The 18,525-nt window shown below is 41.7% G+C and overlaps 1 protein-coding gene across 23 annotated transcripts in view; it reads left to right on the forward strand.

Moving 5' to 3' along the window:
* The window catches only part of LOC144304984 (uncharacterized), a 171,658-nt gene that overhangs the window by 129,542 nt on the left and 23,591 nt on the right, over nucleotides 1-18,525 (forward strand). For 18 of the 23 annotated variants that reach the window (XR_013372015.1, XR_013372016.1, XR_013372010.1 and 15 more), the window contains one exon: nucleotides 7,039-7,156. The exons of 1 other annotated variant lie outside the window; for it this stretch is intronic. Coding sequence is in view for 5 of the 22 variants with exons in the window: in XM_077883673.1 (XP_077739799.1) it covers nucleotides 7,039-7,156 (118 nt within the window). In the remaining 17 variants the exon portion in view is untranslated. Of the gene's footprint in view, nucleotides 1-7,038; nucleotides 7,157-10,299; nucleotides 13,571-18,525 lie in introns of those variants that run through there. 4 more of the 23 variants (XR_013372005.1, XR_013372007.1, XR_013372004.1 and 1 more) reach the window with 2 other exon arrangements.

The raw sequence follows: 18,525 nt of genomic DNA on the forward strand, positions 1-18,525 counted from the left end.
GGGTGGGACCCTGCACTTGATCCACATGTGGCAGACTGGATTCCAACCACACTTCCCACACACCTTCCCCCGAAGAGGAAGAAAAGGCTCCATGTGGCAGACCTTGGCACTGGAGAAGCCATGCAGATTAACAGGGAGCTGGCAAGAAGCCTGGGGTAGGAATTACAAATTACCCCAATCACCAATGTGCCTGTTGCCAGAGCTGAAGACTTTTGGACTCAGATTTCTACGGTGCAAGAGGCACCGGGACTCATGTCAACTTTCCAGTCACGCAACAGTGAAAAAGAGAAAAAACACGTCCATGCTGAAAGCCTTTTACAACAGCACAAGGCTGCAGCCATGGTTTGGAGAATTAGACCCTGTTACAGCAAATTGCTGCTGGGGCAATACGCCACCCATTACTGGAGAAGCTCCCGCTACTGAAGGAACCCAAGAGGGCACTGAATTCTCACTTGAGGAAAGCTAATTTGAGAGGACAAAGAGAGGCAAGGTTATCAGCTGTCCTTGGGGAACAAATCAGAGCATCAAAGCTGGAATTGGAGAATGGTTCTGATTTGCAGAGGTCTCTGCCTCCTGTGGTCAGATTCTCAAAAAAAGCAGAGCCCTGAGAGAAAGAAGTAGGTTCACTCAGCTCTGGTTAAGGCTATCCCCTAGAACAAACCAGGGGCCAGACATAGGGGCAACACCCACCAGTGTGCCCTCAGGATAGGGTCAGGTCCCACGCAGGACAGATGAGAGTCCACAAGACCTAGCAGGTTACAGGTATCCTGTGCAAAACCAGAAGCACACAGGCCTTCCGAGGACTGTGACGTGAAAACCCTGATCTGTTTTGATGGAGAAGGAGGCATAGAAGTCTCAGTCCCTAATACCCCTGCCTTGAAGCTAGTGACACAGCCCTCGGCCCTCCATGAACCACTGAGAATGCCTTCTGATGAAGGGAAGGTCGTGCCTGCCCCTGGGGGTGGAAGAGGCTCAGCATGTGACTCCTGACAGTAGAAGAAAAGTGACAGCCTCTCCCAATACCTGAGATGACAAGCAGAGCCAAGAAGAAATACCCTCCAAAAGGGTCTCCAAGTTTTAAAAAGTCCTGCCCAGTCCCTTGGAATAAAGAAATACGAGTGAGCTGTGGATGTCACAAACAATTCTTGGCTTCTGTGGTACGATGGGGATAGATAATCTGGTCTTTATCCCCGGTTCCTGGCAGACAGTTTCTAAAACCTTTGGAATATCTGGGATGATAAGAGTTTCTTTTGTGTCCTGGAGAATGAGTTAATCACCAATAACCAATGATTTAATCAATCACACCTACCTAATGAAACCTCCGTAAAAACCCCTAAGCCACAGAGTAGAAAGAGTTCTGGGTTGGTGAGCACTTGGAGGTGCTGGGGGTGGGGGGATGCCCCTAGAGAGGGCATGGAAGCTCCTCACCCCTTCTACACACCTTGCCCTATGTATGTCTTCCATCTAGATGTTCCAGAGTTGTATCTTTTTCCATAAATCAGTAATAGTAGGTAAAGCACTTTTCCTGAGTTCTTATAGAACTGTTGGAGCAAAGTATCAAACCCAGAGAGGGGGTCGTGAGAATTCTTTGATGTACAGCCAGTCAATCAGAAGTTCAGGTGGCAGCCTGGGACCTGGGATCTGGGACTGGCTGAGGTGGGGCAGTCTAGGACTGAGCCCTTAACCCATGGGCTACCTCTAGGCAGTTAGCATCAGAATTGAATAAAATGGTAAAACACCTGATTGGTGTCCACAGAAGAACTGGAGAATTGCTTGGTGTGGAAAATATCCCATATTTTTGTTGTCAGAAGTGGCGTGAGTACAAACAGCTTAGCTCAGGATCTCCTCTTGCATATGGTTTAGAAAATTTGCATAATAAATTAGCAAGAATGGAAATCTTGTTCTCATAGGAGAATATAAAAAGATGGTGAAAATGTCGTCCTCTTAACAACTACTGAACAAGTCAGAGAAAGAGGCAAGAGGCACCTATGTTGCAAATTTCCTGACAAGATTGCTTGGAACAGAAGCTGTTGAGCCCCTCTTCCCCAAACCCTTGGGACTATTCTAAAAAGAGAGGACATAGGTGTTGCTCAAGAGAAGTAGAGGAAAGATGAGAGAAGGAAGCTCAGAAGCAGTGGGGCACTGGATGACAGGAAGTAAAAGCACCAAGAGCTTTGTGAGGTGTTGATTTGGGAAGCGATTAAACTGGCCAAGGCTTTGAAGCAGCCAATGCACTCAAATGCAAGAGCCAGAGACAGAAGGATGGAGCTAGAAAGGGATGTTTGTGGGGAAGGGTGTTCTGTAAAACACAGAAATCCTGGGAGGGCAAAGGGGAAGGTGGCTGAGCCATAGATGTGAAGCCCCCAGCGCCAGGGAAGCCTTAGACTTTCAGGGTGACCCATGCCTTTGTCTCACAGGGATGCTGCATGCACCCCCACCTCCCTCATTCCCTTTGCCCTTAGTACTTCCACTCCCTCACACTCTCCCTTCCCATTGTCCAGCTCACTGTCCCAGCCCAGTCAAAGCTAGTTCACAGCCTCTCATTCCCAAACATTCTCCTTTTTTTAAGAGAAGCCATTCACAGAGTCATCCAGATTTCCTGCTCTTGTTAGAGAATTTCTTCATAGGCATTCAGAGAGTACACGAATAAAGTCACTTTGCTCTATTCCAGCCAACTGACAATACCACACACCACACAAACAGCCTCGTCTACGATGCAACCTACCCACACAGGAGGATGTTCTGGTTTTGCAGTTAGTGTACATACTGAGCAGAGTAATTTAAAATAAAGAATTGGATGACTACATCTTATAATTTGTCATTGTTAAAGAATTAAAGTGGATAAGTGGACAGGACAAATGCATGCAAGATAATATTGACAGCATGTTGACGAATCAAACACCCAATCATCTTACCTGCCACGAGTGAGAATTTGGTTAAACATTTTGATGATGTACAGAATAGCTCATGGAGGGATTTGTTCCCAGGTAATTGGCAGGAACTGCAGCTCATTAAATTAGCTCTCATCTGACATGCCAAATGATACTCACAGTTGATCCGTTAGATCATCAGCAAGCAATTGTTTATCTCTCCTATAAGCCAGGATGACAAATAAGCAATTTTAGCCAAAAGGGTTAAGGCCAGTGCCAATCATTATTCACACAGCAATTTAACTGATTCTGTGGCAATCAATACCGTGCGTTAAAAATGCAATACAGCAGTTTTTTCCACATCGTGGGACTCTTTATGTGAAAATTCTACCAGAATATAAACAAACAAAATACTAAATAAAGACAGGTCTCAAATGTAGTATTTGTCATCTGATTTTAAGGGAGTGGAGGAATCACTGAACCTGGAGGCATTTACCTTGGACGGTCGCATATAACGGAGCAGGTACACGAAGAGAGCTCCCACCCAGATTATTGGGGTAACCAGTAGAGAATCATGAAAGGCTGCAGGAGAGAAATGGCAGAGGCTGGTTTAATGCCTACACCAATCTTATCAGCCTCATCAGAAAACCTGGGATAATGATGGATAAAGCAGCTCCCAATGGCTACTTTTTCCTCTCCGTTTCCATGCACTTGAAATCAAGGTGTCCACTGGAGATTAGCTGAGGGAGGGCTTCTGCACCACCACCATGTCTTCTTCAATTTGCTGAATGGCGTGGCTGCCTCTTGTCCCATAATAGATGCTATTTCCTTTTCTGACCAATCGTTTCCCATCTTGCCTAAGGTTCTGACATTATGGCAAGAGTCTAAGCTGTTGGGACAGCAACTCCCCTCATGGAACAAATAACCAAAATAGAAAGGGTAACAAGGAAAGCTACTACAAATGAGGGTTTAAAACCTCAGAACCGCAGCTTAGAAACTCAGTCATCACCCTGCCACTTAGTGAGATAAGCACTAAGTGGGAATAAAAGCACTAAGATGGCTCAGTCCCAAGTCTCGATTTCCCTCTCACTGGAACATGCAGACTCGTACCTAGTTTGGGAATTATTTGGGTTTTTTGCTTCTTCTTTTTCTTACCTTGACTGAGAGTTGTGATCACTTAGCTACTTGACTCCTCATTGCTATGGGACATTCAAGAAGCAGAAATTCAAGCCAACAACAGCCTCCTCAAATGTGGCCTGTACTGATAAAATATGCAGAGGAAAAGAGGATTAAAGCTGTTGACTAATATGAGGTTTTAGGGGTGCTTCACTATTCCCATCCCCCGTGTTTTTTTTCCTTGGCCTCCCAATCAAGATAATCAAAATTTGATCATAAATCTTAGTTAAGAGCCATCCTTATGTATCATATGTTCCAATAATCACTGTGCTAATCAAAAGCCCTGAGGAGAAAGTGGTACGATAGGTCTTTAAAGCAATATATGTAATTAATGTGGCCATAATATTTATAATCTACATTCATAATTAAAATAATAAATACTATACACAGAGCTCTTTCTCTGGGATCTTGTCAGACACTCAATGACAAAGGCCTGTACTGAGTCCGTGGTAATGGTGCCATAGGAAAAAGCATGGGGACTTGCCAGATTCTCATCACAGGGAGAAGTTAGAGAGAGGGAGAGAGGGATAAAGTCAAAATCACCCCCAAGTCTCTGACCTACATAACTGAGTGGATGAGGCATCAAGATGGTCTGAGACAGGTGAGGGAGAGAAGTTTAGAGCATATTGAGTTTAAGATGCCAGTAGGACTTTCAGGTGGAGAGATCTAATAATCAGTTAAATATTTGGGCCTAGAGTTCAAGAGAGTTGCATAAGCTGGAAGGGCAGACTGGGAAGCTGGCAATACGTGGTTAATGCTGGAGCCATTAGCAGTGCATAAGATCTGAAGGGGGAGGCACATAAAGATAGAACAGGGCAAAAAGCGAACCTCTGCAGGCACTACATTTAAGGAGTCAACCAGGGAAAGCAGTCATCTGAAGGAGGCTGAAATGGGACCAGAAACTGGTGTTGGGGAAACCCCCAGAATCATCTAGAGGTTTCATGACTTTATGGGAAAAAAAAAAGTCAGGCCCCCTACCATTAATAAATACATATCAATATGCAACATAATCAGACCTCAGCTACCCCATCCCCATCAATGGCCCCCTTTCTGTCCCTTCCTCTGCAAAAACCAAAGAAAGCATTTCAAAAATGGGTGATCATGGTCTTATGTTTCCATGAGTCAAATAAGAAAAAGAAAAAAATTCCACTGACTTTGAAAAAAAGGAAATTATTAGAAAACTCAAAAAATCCATTTCCAGGAAATAATGGAAATGAAACCCAACTGCAACAGGCTGAGAAGTTAGAAGGAGAAGAGGAGGAGAAAGCAAAGTAGAGGGAGAGGTTTTTGTTCTTTCTGTTTTTCAGATTAAAGATTGAAGCATGTAGCATGTATATGGCCTTTGGGGAAGGTACAGGTGGGGTGGTTTCTTTTAGAAATAAATGACGGGCAGCCCCAGTGGCACAGCGGTTTAGCGCCACCTGCAGCCCAGGGCGTGATCCTGGAGACCTGGGATGAAGTCCCATGTCGGGCTCCCTGCAGGGAGCCTGCTTCTCCCTCTGCCTGTGTCTCTGCCTCTCTCTCTCTCTCTCTCTCTTTCTCTCTCGCTCTTATCTCTCATGAGTAAATAAAATAAAATCTTAAAAAAAAAGAAAAATAAATCAGAGATCAGAGAGAGAGAAATTGAGATTTTCAAAAAAACCATTAGAAGGGGAGCAAAAGCAATGGATTAACCCTGGAAGGGAGAAGGCTCCCTCTTCATGAGCACCTCCAGGCAAGTAAATATGATTGATAGAACCATACGGCAGCAGGAGAGGAGTTGTCCATGCTGTGAGGATTGGGAAAGAGAGAGTGGACCTGGGAGGATACAGATACTGCCTCGTGTTTAGAAGGGGCCTATTCATGTGGGGAGTCCTACATCTACAACGACACCAAAGCAAGCAACTGCATAAGTACTGCAGGTTGGGACGCAGGAGCAGAGATGACATGTGGTCAGGCTGAACCACGTCGGGGATTCACAAAGCCTATTTTGTAAAAGGACATGGCCCCACGAACACTTATTAGCAAGAGAGAAGTGAACTGTCTAATAGGCAGGGCTGCTATCAGTCTTGCTACTGTTTCTTCTTTGCCTGAGACACATCCTTGGGAGCTAGAGCTTAAGCAAGTTCCCTTTCTCTGTAAGTTGCTGCCAATGATACTTGCCACCTCTTATGCAAACGTGGTTCTCTTCTCTCCACGTTCCCTCTCCATTTGCCATCAACTCTCCTCTGTGTTCCAATGGTGAGGAGGATTATATGGACCACCATGGCTTTTTAAAGTTTTTTTTAATTTTTTTATTTATTTATGATAGTCACAGAGAGAGAGAGAGGCAGAGACATAGGCAGAGGGAGAAGCAGGCTCCATGCACCGGGAGCCCGACGTGGGATTCGATCCCGGGTCTCCAGGATCGCGCCCTGAGCCAAAGGCAGGCGCTAAACCACTGCGCCACCCAGGGATCCCCACCATGGCTTTTTGATAGGCTACCAGGCTACAATGTACAACCAGAAAAAGTCTACCCCACTGTGTAGAAATCATTGACTAGAACACTTCCTGTGTCACACCACCAAGCATCCCTCCGGCTGCAGCCACCTGGGTTTTACTGTCGAACTGTTTCAATCCCACTCTGTGTGGGCCAGACTCACAAACAGGAGCAGACCATCGATTGAGCCCTTAACAAATGTCTAATGGGTTCTCAGCCTAGTGCTAACAGTGGGATTAGCAAGGGAGCCTACAGAGACTGATTATTTCCTCATAGGCTTGGCCATAATCCAGCCTTCACCTGACTCTCTCCTCACCCAGCAACCTTTGAATACAATTCAGTTTCTCAAGTATCTTAATAAGAAAAGATAATAATGAACACAAAATCAACCACTTAAAGGACAGCCCCCTTCAAGTGAAATAATAAATTGGCATTGTGGTTTATGCATAATTTTTTAAGCGTAGCATCACAGCCATTTATTAAAGCTATGACATGACACTGGATATCTCCTTTTTCTCTTCCTTTCTCCCACAGTTGGACGTTTGGGAGCCCTGCATCTTGGTCATAGACTGGAGATGAATACTTCTGAGCTCTGGCATGGGAGAGAGCTATCCCTGTCCAAAGGCTGTGTGCATGGAAATGGTCTGAGGAGGTAATAAGGGGAGGGCATGTATTCTTTTTTTTAAAAAGGTTTTATTTGTTTATTCATGTGAGACAGAGAGAGGCAAAGACATAGGCAGAGGGAGAAGCAGCCTCCCTGTGAGGAGCCCAATGCGGGACTCGATCCCAGGACCCCAGGATCACTACCTGAGCTGAAGGCAGATGCTCAATCACAGAGCTACCCTGGCACCTGGAGAGGGCCTGCATTCTGAAAAGATAGCCCAGGAACACAGCAAATGAAAAATCCAAAGAGAATATCCAATGAATAGCTTATAGTTAGGCAGAGAGAAAAAATCAAATATGAAGGAAAAAAGGCAGAATATGGGTATTCTAGACAGGAGAAGAGGAAAAGAGACGAAACCCAAAACATAGCTCAGAGCCAATGAGAGGACAGCTTCTGGACCTTTCCTTTCAATAAGTTACCTGTAGTTTGGGTCATGGGATGCAAGGGTCATGTAAAGCAAGCAAGAATGCAGCCTAGTTATCACATGTTTTACTTATGTATATTATCTATAATTTTTACAACCCTAAAATGTAAAAAAAAAAAAAAGAATAAAACTCTTACCTATTTCCACTGTAGAAATGATAAAATTGAAGATAACCATTTAAGTAAGTGGCAGAGGCATGATTGATATTCACATCGTCTGTCTGCCTTCAATAATACTGTGCTCTTACCACAATGCCAAGCTAACTATGGCTTCCTTAAAGCGCATCAGTCATCAGTATATGAAAAATTCTCTATATACTGAAACCTGTCCGTGTATCTGTAAACCTGAAAAGTTTAGCACCATACCCCAGATGGCTGTGATTCCATGCAGACGCCCTCTGGGGACATCTCTGCCATCAAGCAAACTCCAGTGGCTTTTCTAGGTACATCACCATGTTTTCACTGACCACCACAAGTGCAGAAACCCTGGCTTAGGACAACATATAAATAAGTTCAAAGTCAGGAGATCTCATTTAAACCATTAACTTCAATTTGATCTGTAATATAGGCTGCTTCTCTAATTTTTACTTCTGATAAGGTGTGAATGAATCAGTATCAATACATCCCCAATAGAAAATAAATCAAGAGAAATGCCAAATAAGCAGTGGTAGATAACAATCGTCTTTCTGTAGAGTAAAATATTTTACAATTATTATGCATTATTATCACTGTTATTAATATGTATTACTGCCTAATTCATTAGGGTGGAAAAACTAATCAGAGCTCATTGGAAAGTATACTGGCAAAAACAAAAAAATCTTTGTCTTCCCTTGGTATTAACTAACAACTAATTTTGGTAAAGACCCTGGCTTTATTTTTTTTTTAAGATTTTATTATTTATTCATGAGAAACAGGGAGAGAGAGGCAGAGACACAGGCAGAGGGAGAAGCAAGCCCCACGCAGGGAGCTAGACATGGGACTCGATCCCGGGTCTGCAGGATCACGCCCTGGGCCGAAGGCAGCGCTAAACTGCTGAGCTACTGGGGCTGCCCAAGATCCTGGCTTTAAATGGGAAAGAAATTTGGTCTGTGAAAGTTATTCAATAAAAGATTATGAAGTTAAGGGATAATTCTGCAATTTGAAACCAACAGTCAATGTTATATATAATTATGAAACATTAGAGCATTTATTATTGACAGCCAGTAGAGAACCACTAGAAGTTCTTAAGAAATATGATAGAGAAATCAAAATTTATGCCTTAATCATTTGAATTTTTCAGTAGCATCAAGTACGAATAAAAATAGAGAGAGGACTATGGAGGCAAGGATGCCAATTATGAATTTAAGTGTTGAGATTTCTGGGTAAGAATATAGAGGTCTTTCCTACAAACACGCCTCAGCCCCACCTCATGAGCACTACCACTATGACCTCAAAATATAAAACAACAACAGATAAAATAAGAAGAGAAAAAGTCTTTAAAAGACATTGTTACCCTGAAAATCAGGCTAAATATCTCCATGGATGAGAAACAAGAGGCAAACTAAACTCATGGAGAGATATGAAGACAGAACATTTCCCAGGAGCAGAAGAGGACCAGGTCTGGGGTGGGGGCTGCCCCCCACCCCTCTGCCCTGGCCAGGAGCATAGCCTGAAGCCCTGAGTCTGCAGTGTTTCCTCAGAACAACACCGTAAGCTGCTCATATGTGAGATCTGGTTCTGGACTCATCTCCAGAAGACAGCTACAAAATAATTAAACAGGAAAGGATGAGCTCAGGAAGAAAACAAACACAAATAAAATCCAGATATTTCCACCCAAAATGCATTTGCAAATGAAAACTTCAAAGGCCATAAAGAAAATTCACCCCACCAAAAACAATCAACAAACTCAAAGCACAAAAGAACTTGCTTTTGTTTTGGGAATGGAAATAATGGAGCATCTAAAAAATAAAACAAACATTTAAGAGCCTCAGAAATGTTCTATTTTAAAACAAGAGGACGTGGGCAGCCCCAGTGGCTCAGCGGTTTAGCAACGCCTTTAGTCCAGGGCGTGATCCTGGAGACCCAGGATGGAGTCCCACATTGGGCTCCCTGCACGGAGCCTGCTTCTCCCTCTGCCTGTGTCTCTGCCTCTCTCTCTGTGTCTCTCATGAATAAATAAAATCTTAAAAAAAAATAAAATAAAGCAACAGGACATTATAAAATAAAAAAACGAGGCATCATTCAAGTACAAGGATATTTTTTAGAGATTTATTAGATATCCTGGAAATGAATATATCTGTTGCAATTTTATAAAACCCCTCAGCAGGTGGGTAAATTCAACTAGTCTAGTCAAAAACTAGATAAAACTAGTGCAACAGCAGTTGAGGCTAGAAGTTGACAAATGCCCAGGGTGAGGTGATGGTGACAGGAATGTAAAAAAGAAAAAAACATTCAGAAAACAGAAATAACTAGGCTACATTGCTGTGGGGTGGTAGCCATTAAGATTTAATTCTGTCTCACCACTGAAATAGCCAAAGATCAACTGTGATGATGACCATTTGAAATTCTATTTGTGGAGCTCTGTTAATGCTGCTGGAATGCAGAAGGGGGTAAATAGTTGAGGATGAAGTCCTCAGTTCTGTCCATCACCCACCATCTAAAATAAAGTGGGTTTACAATAAAATTCTTCACCATTCACATCTGTAACAATAAGAAACCTCTTTTTGAAGTTTTATTTAAGTAATCTCTACACCCAGTGTGGAGCTCAGACTCATGACCCTGAGATTAAGAGTCACCTGCTCTTTCAACTGAGCCAGCCAGCCACTCCAAGAAATCTTTAAGGATCAAGTAAGTTCATCAGAACTCTCCTGATTATCTGATTGTTTTCTGCTTCAGTCTGATTAAGTAAATCTACAAATAGTTTGTCGTAAGATATTTATTATCTATTTATACATGTATTATATCATATGTATTTATTACACAGATATTACTCTTATTTTCTTATAAAAGTTTTTAAAATATCCTCTATTATGTCAATAAATTGATTACAGAGTAATGAGGGTTGAGACAATAAAAATTCCTAAAAAAAAAAAAAAAAAAACCTTAACAAAATTACACTTTATTTGAAAAGTGAAATTTTTCAGTAAGGATGTGATAGAAAATAAATTTGCAATATTATGTTAAGACAAAATTTTAAAATAAGGTTGAATTACCCTGAAAAAACAATGTAACACATGATCTTAAACATTTTGCCAGGTCTACCACTAACAGTGTTTTTGCTGACCACCAACTCAACCTGATGCACACCCGGGGCACTCAGACTTTAGTCTCTAATATTATTATTTACTACAAAGAATCAAAGCTCCTTTTGGGGTGATGATTCTACATTCTGAGGCAGGAGAAAATCAGGACAGGCTTGGACCATCCTGTTGCCGCTGGTCAGTAATTAGGGATGTTCTCAAGGGCATCAGAAACTGTGCTGAAAAGATAGAAGGGACAGTTTTCAAAGGCTCCCTGGCTGGTGCCCCCACTGAGTGTCAACCCAGAGGGCTCTCTGACTCTTACCAGGGAACTTTTTAGGGAGGGTTATCTGTACAGCCTGCCAAAGGACCCATGAAGGCATCCCATGGCACCCGGACAACAGAGCCAGCATTTGGATGGCTGACCAATCACAGAGGAAGAGCAAGACCAGTGGGAAGGACAGGATCAGCCTTGTTATGTGCATGCATGGGAACAGCAATTACAGTAAAGACTCTGAGCACTGGAGCTACAAGGAAATGGTTTTGGTCTCTTGTTCCTCCTTTGCCCCTACACCAGAGTAGTAAGAACATGCAGCACACACACCCAAGCTGCTGGCATCCCAAAGCTAATCTGTACTGAAGGAAGATGAATGCTTAAGATGAAATAGGAGATTAAACTTTTTTAATTAAAGGGACTAAATTTTAATAACTAGAATGAGACTCTTTTAATAATTAAAAGTGATTGAGAAAGTTGAGAATCAGTGGGAGCTGTTATCAACACAGCTCACTGTGCAGAAAATAGAAAGATAAAGCCCAGTATAGTAGTGATCAGAGTACAGAGCATCGTGATAGCAGTTTATATCTCAACAAATTGAAATTCTTGAATCATACCCCTTAAGATATGTAATTTGAACACAAACACTAAGAAAGTGCAATAAAAGAAATTCACCTCCAGACACAAAAAAAATCCTGGGACAACACATAAAATATAGCCCATTATTTAATAGCCCTTTATATTTAATAGTCATTTTTAGAGTTTTTTGGGGTTTTTTTTTTTTTTTTTTTTTTTAGTCAAAGCAGCTAATTGTGTCCTGTACTATTTCAAATAGATTGTTTACTATGGAAACTGTAACCTATTTTAAAAACATATGCAAAGTATCTTCATCTACAGTTAAGATAATAAGCAGAAATTAAAGTGTATACCCACACACTTAGCTCATAGAATAAAAATACCAGCCACTTTCCTATGTACCTGTGTCAATACATTCCGTCCTCTCACCCCCAACCTCAAAATGGTTAGGGCCAATAACTTATCTTAAAATATTGCCTTAGACATGTCCAGTTCTACTCAGTGTTGTACTGGTCCATTTCACTTTCTGAACAATGTGCTGAAACTCCATCACATGTGCTCCTTTAATTACAGAACATGGGTAGTAGCGCCCTAGCTCTATTTTAACATTAATTGTAATACTATGATTTTTCATTTGTTGCTTCTTTCCACGGCATTTTGAGCCTTGATAAATCATAATTGACATAAATTAACCTCATATAATTAATGCAGACTTGCTTTTGAAAGTAAATGCATAATTAGAATTTTTATACTAAATACAGATACACATTGTAAGCTCTTTGGAAATGTATTTTAAAATGCATATTGGCAGCAGGGTGGATGTTTGAATTTTACAGATATAAACGCAACCTTTAACTATGAGAAATTACCACAAAGTTTATATATTTGATATATAATTAATAGACACATTTAAAATACTGTACTTGAAAAAAGCTTAATGCCTTGAGGGAAAAGGCAGTAAAGGACTGAGCTGTGACTTGGTAGAAAAACTTGAAAAAGAAGAATGAAGGCTCCTGATTCAAGTGGTTCTCTCTACTCTGATAGATTGGCTAAGCCACAGAGCACCGGCCTTGGAGAGTCTGGTTTGATTTTTAAGTCTCTTGTTTATAACGTGGAAGCCTGAGCAAGACACATACCCACCTCAAGCCTTGGTTTCAGTGCTTTTATAAGGGTCAAAAAAATGCCAGCACCCAGAATCATAAGAAAGGATTATCGTCATAATCACTGTATATAATATAGTCCCCCCCTTGCATCTTAGCTACCAAAAGGTTTCTCAGGATAAAGAAAACTTAAGTCTGGAAAACTGTAGCCATTTATTAAACACTATACAGCAGGTATTGGGCCAAACTCTTTATGTGTATCATCTCATTTGTCCCTTTACCACACCAGTGTTAACCCCATTTTACAGTTCAGGAAATCAAGATCCAAAAAGGGGAGTAACTTGTTTACAGAGTCACCCAGCTGGTAACCAGTGGGTGGACATCTGGGTCAACTCCCTCTTCATGAACATCGGTACCGTTTTACCAGCCCCACTCATCATATGCAAACTCTTCATTCGTTATTAAGAACAAAATACTCAGTGCATTTAAACCTAGAAAGAATCCAGTCTATTCGAGGCATAGTCGGTCCCCTTGCTAAGCTACCACCCCCAGCAACGAGCAGGGTGGCCCAGACGGAGTCACCATCCCACTGACTAGGCTCCGAGCCTCAGGGGTGGGAGTTCTCCTTGTTCACTGCAGAGTCCCCTGACAGATGGCAATGCTCGTTGGGTAAATATGTCATGTTACAGCCGAATTCCTGGAAAACATGCACCATTGAAGAAAAATTCCTCTCTGGCTAGTCTTCATATTACATATTACATATTACATATAGAAGAAGTGAAGTCCGGATGATGAGATGGAGCAGAGTGTACTAGGCCCCCCCTCCCCCACCCCCCCCACCCCCCCCCACCCCCCGCTGGCCCGGGAGCCTCAGAATGGAGGCATCCAGCAGCCGCCTAGGCTCAGCAGCCCGCATCTCCCACATGAAGACACGCCACAGGGAAGGGATCAATGAAGGGCCTCCTCCTCCGGGAGCCAAGGACATGGGCAAGAGAAGGAGCAATGAGAGAAGCCATTTGTCTTCCCCGTCCTAAGTGACCGGTGCTGCAATGGACTCTGTGCCCTGGGACACGCAAGGGAAAAAATGTTAATTGCAGAGCCCAGATGCCAAAGTGAAGAAGGAATCGAGTACTTCCAGCCGCCACATCTGGCTTTTTGGCCAGCTTTCCACTGTGCCGTGCCGATTCTCCCTGCACCTGCTGCTTAACTGTCTCACTAGTTACCGACGAACTAAATTTTACCCACTTTGACCACACACTGCTCAGAACTTGGATAAACGTGCCACCATTACATCGCTTTTCACGCCGCTGTAAGCCTTTCCATAGAAATCAATATCAAAACACTTTTAGCTGTAGGAGTTTAAAAAAAAAGAAAAAAAGAAATTCTCTATCCTGGACTACTAGCAGCTAAGTACCCTGATCACGTACACATTAATGATTTTGAAAATCGAGATAAAACTCTATCTTGTCCTAAAGTAAGCACTCTCTTCCTGTAAATGAGCACAGGGTTCAAATGGTTAATCCAGTGGCTGTACAGTTAGGTAGGCCCTTAGGAAATTTAATCTACAAGGAGGCTTCGTTAAAACACTCACCTTTAGCAGAGCTTTTTTGTGCACATCAGAAAAGTGAGATACATTTCATGGCTTTTCCCCTACACATTTTTATGCTGCACCTTTCAGCAAAAGCTTTTACAATGATATTAAACATTAACTCTGTATGGGTTAATCCCAAGACACAGCATCAGCCTTAAGGTTAATAGTCCTTTTAATTAAAGGATAAGTCAGTTATTGAACACAGAAGCTAATCACAAAAGGATTACCACTGAAAATGAACATAGTCTGTGCAATTAGTCTGATAATTAAGACTTAAGTACTGGACAGAGATCAAAGTGCTTGTAATATGCAATAAAGTTCCTAGAGTTGTAAGGATATTCAAAATGTTAGCTTGTGCTTTATTGCATCTTCCATTTATCGTGGACCCATGATAGCAGCAAACACATTTCCCCTGTGGATGTCAGCATGGGTAACTGCAACAGCTGTTACTACATAAGCCTGGTGTTTCTCACAATATGATTACTCTGTCAACGACGGCTGTAAAAGGTGGCATCTGCATTCATCAAACAGAGTTATCAATAAATGTAAAACCATACAACAATTAGAGATCTCAAAGGAAGAACAAATCCAACCAGAAAAAAAAAAATGTCAACCACACTCTTTAATTATGAAGATTGTTAATCAATAAAATGCCTTCATAACTTTTAATTAAAATTTTATTTGAGCTGGATGTTTGGAGAATCTGATTCTTTGTTTTCATTACATTTAACAGTTGCTCTACAAAAATCCTCATGGCATCTCTGAGCGGCAGTCCCTTAGGGGACACTTTGTATCTGTAATTGCATATTGTCACCTACAGAGGGTGTTAAGAATCCTTGTTAAAAATAAAGGAAATAGTTAGGAGACATCTCACAGTAGCCATTATTATGGAGCAAATTACTAGGTAGAGCAATCCAGAAGCTGTCAAGAAAGGTTAGCAAAAAGGGGTGTGAGGAAATCAACCATTCAGCAATTCATCATGAAACAAAACTAGGTCTAAAATAAAACCGGCAAAAAGGTATTGGTTTTATGAAGTAAAGACATTGCCTCTGTTTATAGCAATGAATAAAGATTATAAGAGGCTACTGATGAAGAATGAAAAGATGAAATGATAAGAGACAAGTTCTTTAATCACACTGATACTCAGGCAAGATATAAAGAGAACAAGTTAGAATTCCAAAGCTTTGTGCTGTTTACTTTATCTTTAATTTGCGTTCATATTAAGATTCTGTGTCATTTATGTATCACCGGCCCCAGAAGTTGCCTGGTCAATTCCCATACCTTCATGTCAGTCACTTCAAGCTGAATATAGGCCCCACTATGAATGTTTTTAAATGGTCTCTTTTTTTATTTATAAGAAAAGAAAATTGATCTTGAAGTTTTTTTCTCAGTTGAGTTTCCACTAGGATCTCATTGGCCCCTCAGTTCTGACTTCTATAAATAAATGAGGTTGACTACTGCTTATTCCATTGCTGAAATCATTAGCAATCTTTCCTTTCACACCTTGGAATGCTGATAGGATATAGAGTTCGGTGCTCAGAGGTTCACTCTGGGCTTTCCTTCCTTAATCTCAGCTTCGTTTCCTGGATTCCCGTATGAGTAAGAATGATTGTGAACCACAGCCAACCAATTCAACCCAGCGCCCTAGATGGCTGCCATCTCTAATTCAGAGATCAAAGCAGATAGAATGCACCTCTGTAGGGGCCAAGAGCAGCCTGCCCCAAAATGGGTCACTTTGGCCAGAAGATTATTTTGAGTTAAAAGCAATCAAAACTCAGCAGACTTAGGGAAAGCTCTTTACCTCCCCCACACCTGCCTAAATATACATTAGAAAAGACAGCCTGGCCCAAGAAGAGAGCTCTTCAAAGAGATTCCTTTATACCTATGAAGCTGATCATTACAACAGGGCAACCTTTGTTTTCCAAACATCTCCTCTCACCTTCCTGCTAATGGCCTTCCTCCCCTTTATATCTCCAGACCCCTACCTCTCTTCTGAGCTCAGGATGATGACCTATATACCTCATTTTGCTTGTCTTTGGAGATTCATGTCTGTATGGATTTCCCATACACAGGAGATTAAATTTTATTTTCTCCTGTCAATCTATCTCAGGTAAATTTAATTCTAGGTCCAGATAGAAGAATCTTGGACAGAGAAAATTTTCTTCCTCCCCAATATCTCCATGTCTTTCTTCTCTCAGAAAAAGTTTAAGTGTAATCATCAGAGCACTGCTTGAAAGATTAACCAGGGAAGGTTGGTTGTGACCAACAGGTCCCCAGCCCAACTTTGGTTCCAGCCATTGAAAAGAAAAAACTTATAACTGGGGCGCAGGGGGGCAAGAGCACCTGGCCCCAGAGATCCCAGCCAGACCAAAATCAGCCACGTACTGCTGACAAAATTGAAAGGCAGGGAGATGAGTGAGTGGTGAAAGGAATTTATTTTAGCAAGACCAGCACCAGGGAGACAGACTAACATCTAAAAGGCTATCTCCAAAGTTTAAAGAAACTTCTAGGTTTGTATAACAAAAATGGGAGGAGCACCTGGGTGGCTCAGTCAGTTAAGCATCTGCCTTCAGGTCAGGTCACTATCTCAGGGTCCTGGGATTGAGCCCCTGCTCTCTGCTCAGCGGGGATCCTGCTTCTCCCTCTCCCTCTGCCCCTTGCCCCAGCTTGTGTGCTCTCTCTCTCTTTCTCTCTCTCTCTCTCTCACTGTCTGTATCTAATAAATAAATCTTAAAAAAAAAAATGTGAGACAGATTTGTGAGTATGTGCAGGTGGCCAGCAAAGGTCAGCTCGGTCATTGTCTTGGGGTCAATCACATTGGGTCTTGCTAGTGACCTTATTGCTTGAGGGTAGTTTTGGTTCCCATTGGGAAGCTTTGGCTGCAGGGCCTTTTGCCTGAGTTAAGAGATAAGCTGGAAAGAAGAACCTAATGACTTAGAAAGTACAGACTGAGGTCATGAGGGAGGTAGTTGAAGTCCTCTCTCACTATGATTACACTCATCATGAAATCAGAGTCACATCTTAGAGAAAGAAGAGGAAAATAATAGTACTTCATACTTAAATAATGCTTACCAGATGTCAGACACTGTTCTGAGTCTTTATAGATATTAACTCACTTAATCCTCACAAAAACCCTAGGAAAGCAATTATTATTATCACACCAAGAGGTTAGGTCACTCGCCCATGTCACCTAGCACATAACTGATGGAGCTGGAACTATGAATCCAGCTGTCTGGCTTTAGAGTCTATGTCCTTAATCTCTGTCTATACTGCTTTTTTAAAAAACAGCACTTAAAAAATAAAAATCAATAAAAAACAATAAATAATTTAAATTTTGTTTAAATTACCAAAATGTTCAAAAAATAAATACAAAAGAAAACAGCTCTGACTGGTCATCTGCTTTCAAGCTTATGGCTAATGTTTTATTTCTGTGTGCACAATTCTGCAATGTGAATTTTACAGATGAGGAAATTAAGACTCAAAGAGGAGAACTAAACCTGCCCAAAGTCACACAGTAAGCAATAATGTCCGGATTCAAGTTCAGTTCAGTTAGACTCTAAAAATCCATATTACTTTCCATGTTGTTGGAGTAAGATAATCACTGGATTTTAATTCTTCAAACATTCAATGATGAACAGGAGAGAGGGCTAGGGTGCCTTGCTGGCAAGAGCATGAGACTCTTGATCCTGAACTAGTGAGTTCGATCCCCATGTTGAGTGTAGAGCTTACTTTTAAAAAAGAAAGAAAGGGAAAAAAGGAAAAAAGTTTTTTTAGATGAGTAAGCTTTAAAGACACCTGGGTGGCTCAGTCCGTAAAGCATCTGACTCTTGGTTTCTGCTCAGGTCATGATCTGAGTCGAGAGATGGAGCCCCACATCCAGCTCCACACTCAGCCCAGAGTCTGCTTCAAATTCTCACTCCCTCTCCCTCTACCCCTCCCACCCATGCTCTCTCTCTCTCTCTCTCTCTCTCTCTCTCAAATAAACAAATAAATCTTTAGGGGAGGAAAAATAAAGATGTTCCCCAGGGCAGGAAGGATTGCCTTCAACCCTGACAGAAGGCCGTGTTTCCACCATTCAGGGATGAATATTAGGGTGTAGCATTCATGGTGACATGTGCTCCTCCCTACCAGATTAGTAAAACAAAACAGGCAAGAAACAGGGATTTGCAAACAAG

The sequence above is a fragment of the Canis aureus genome, chromosome 34 (genome assembly GCF_053574225.1).
Source record: "Canis aureus isolate CA01 chromosome 34, VMU_Caureus_v.1.0, whole genome shotgun sequence".
NCBI lineage: Eukaryota > Metazoa > Chordata > Mammalia > Carnivora > Canidae > Canis > Canis aureus.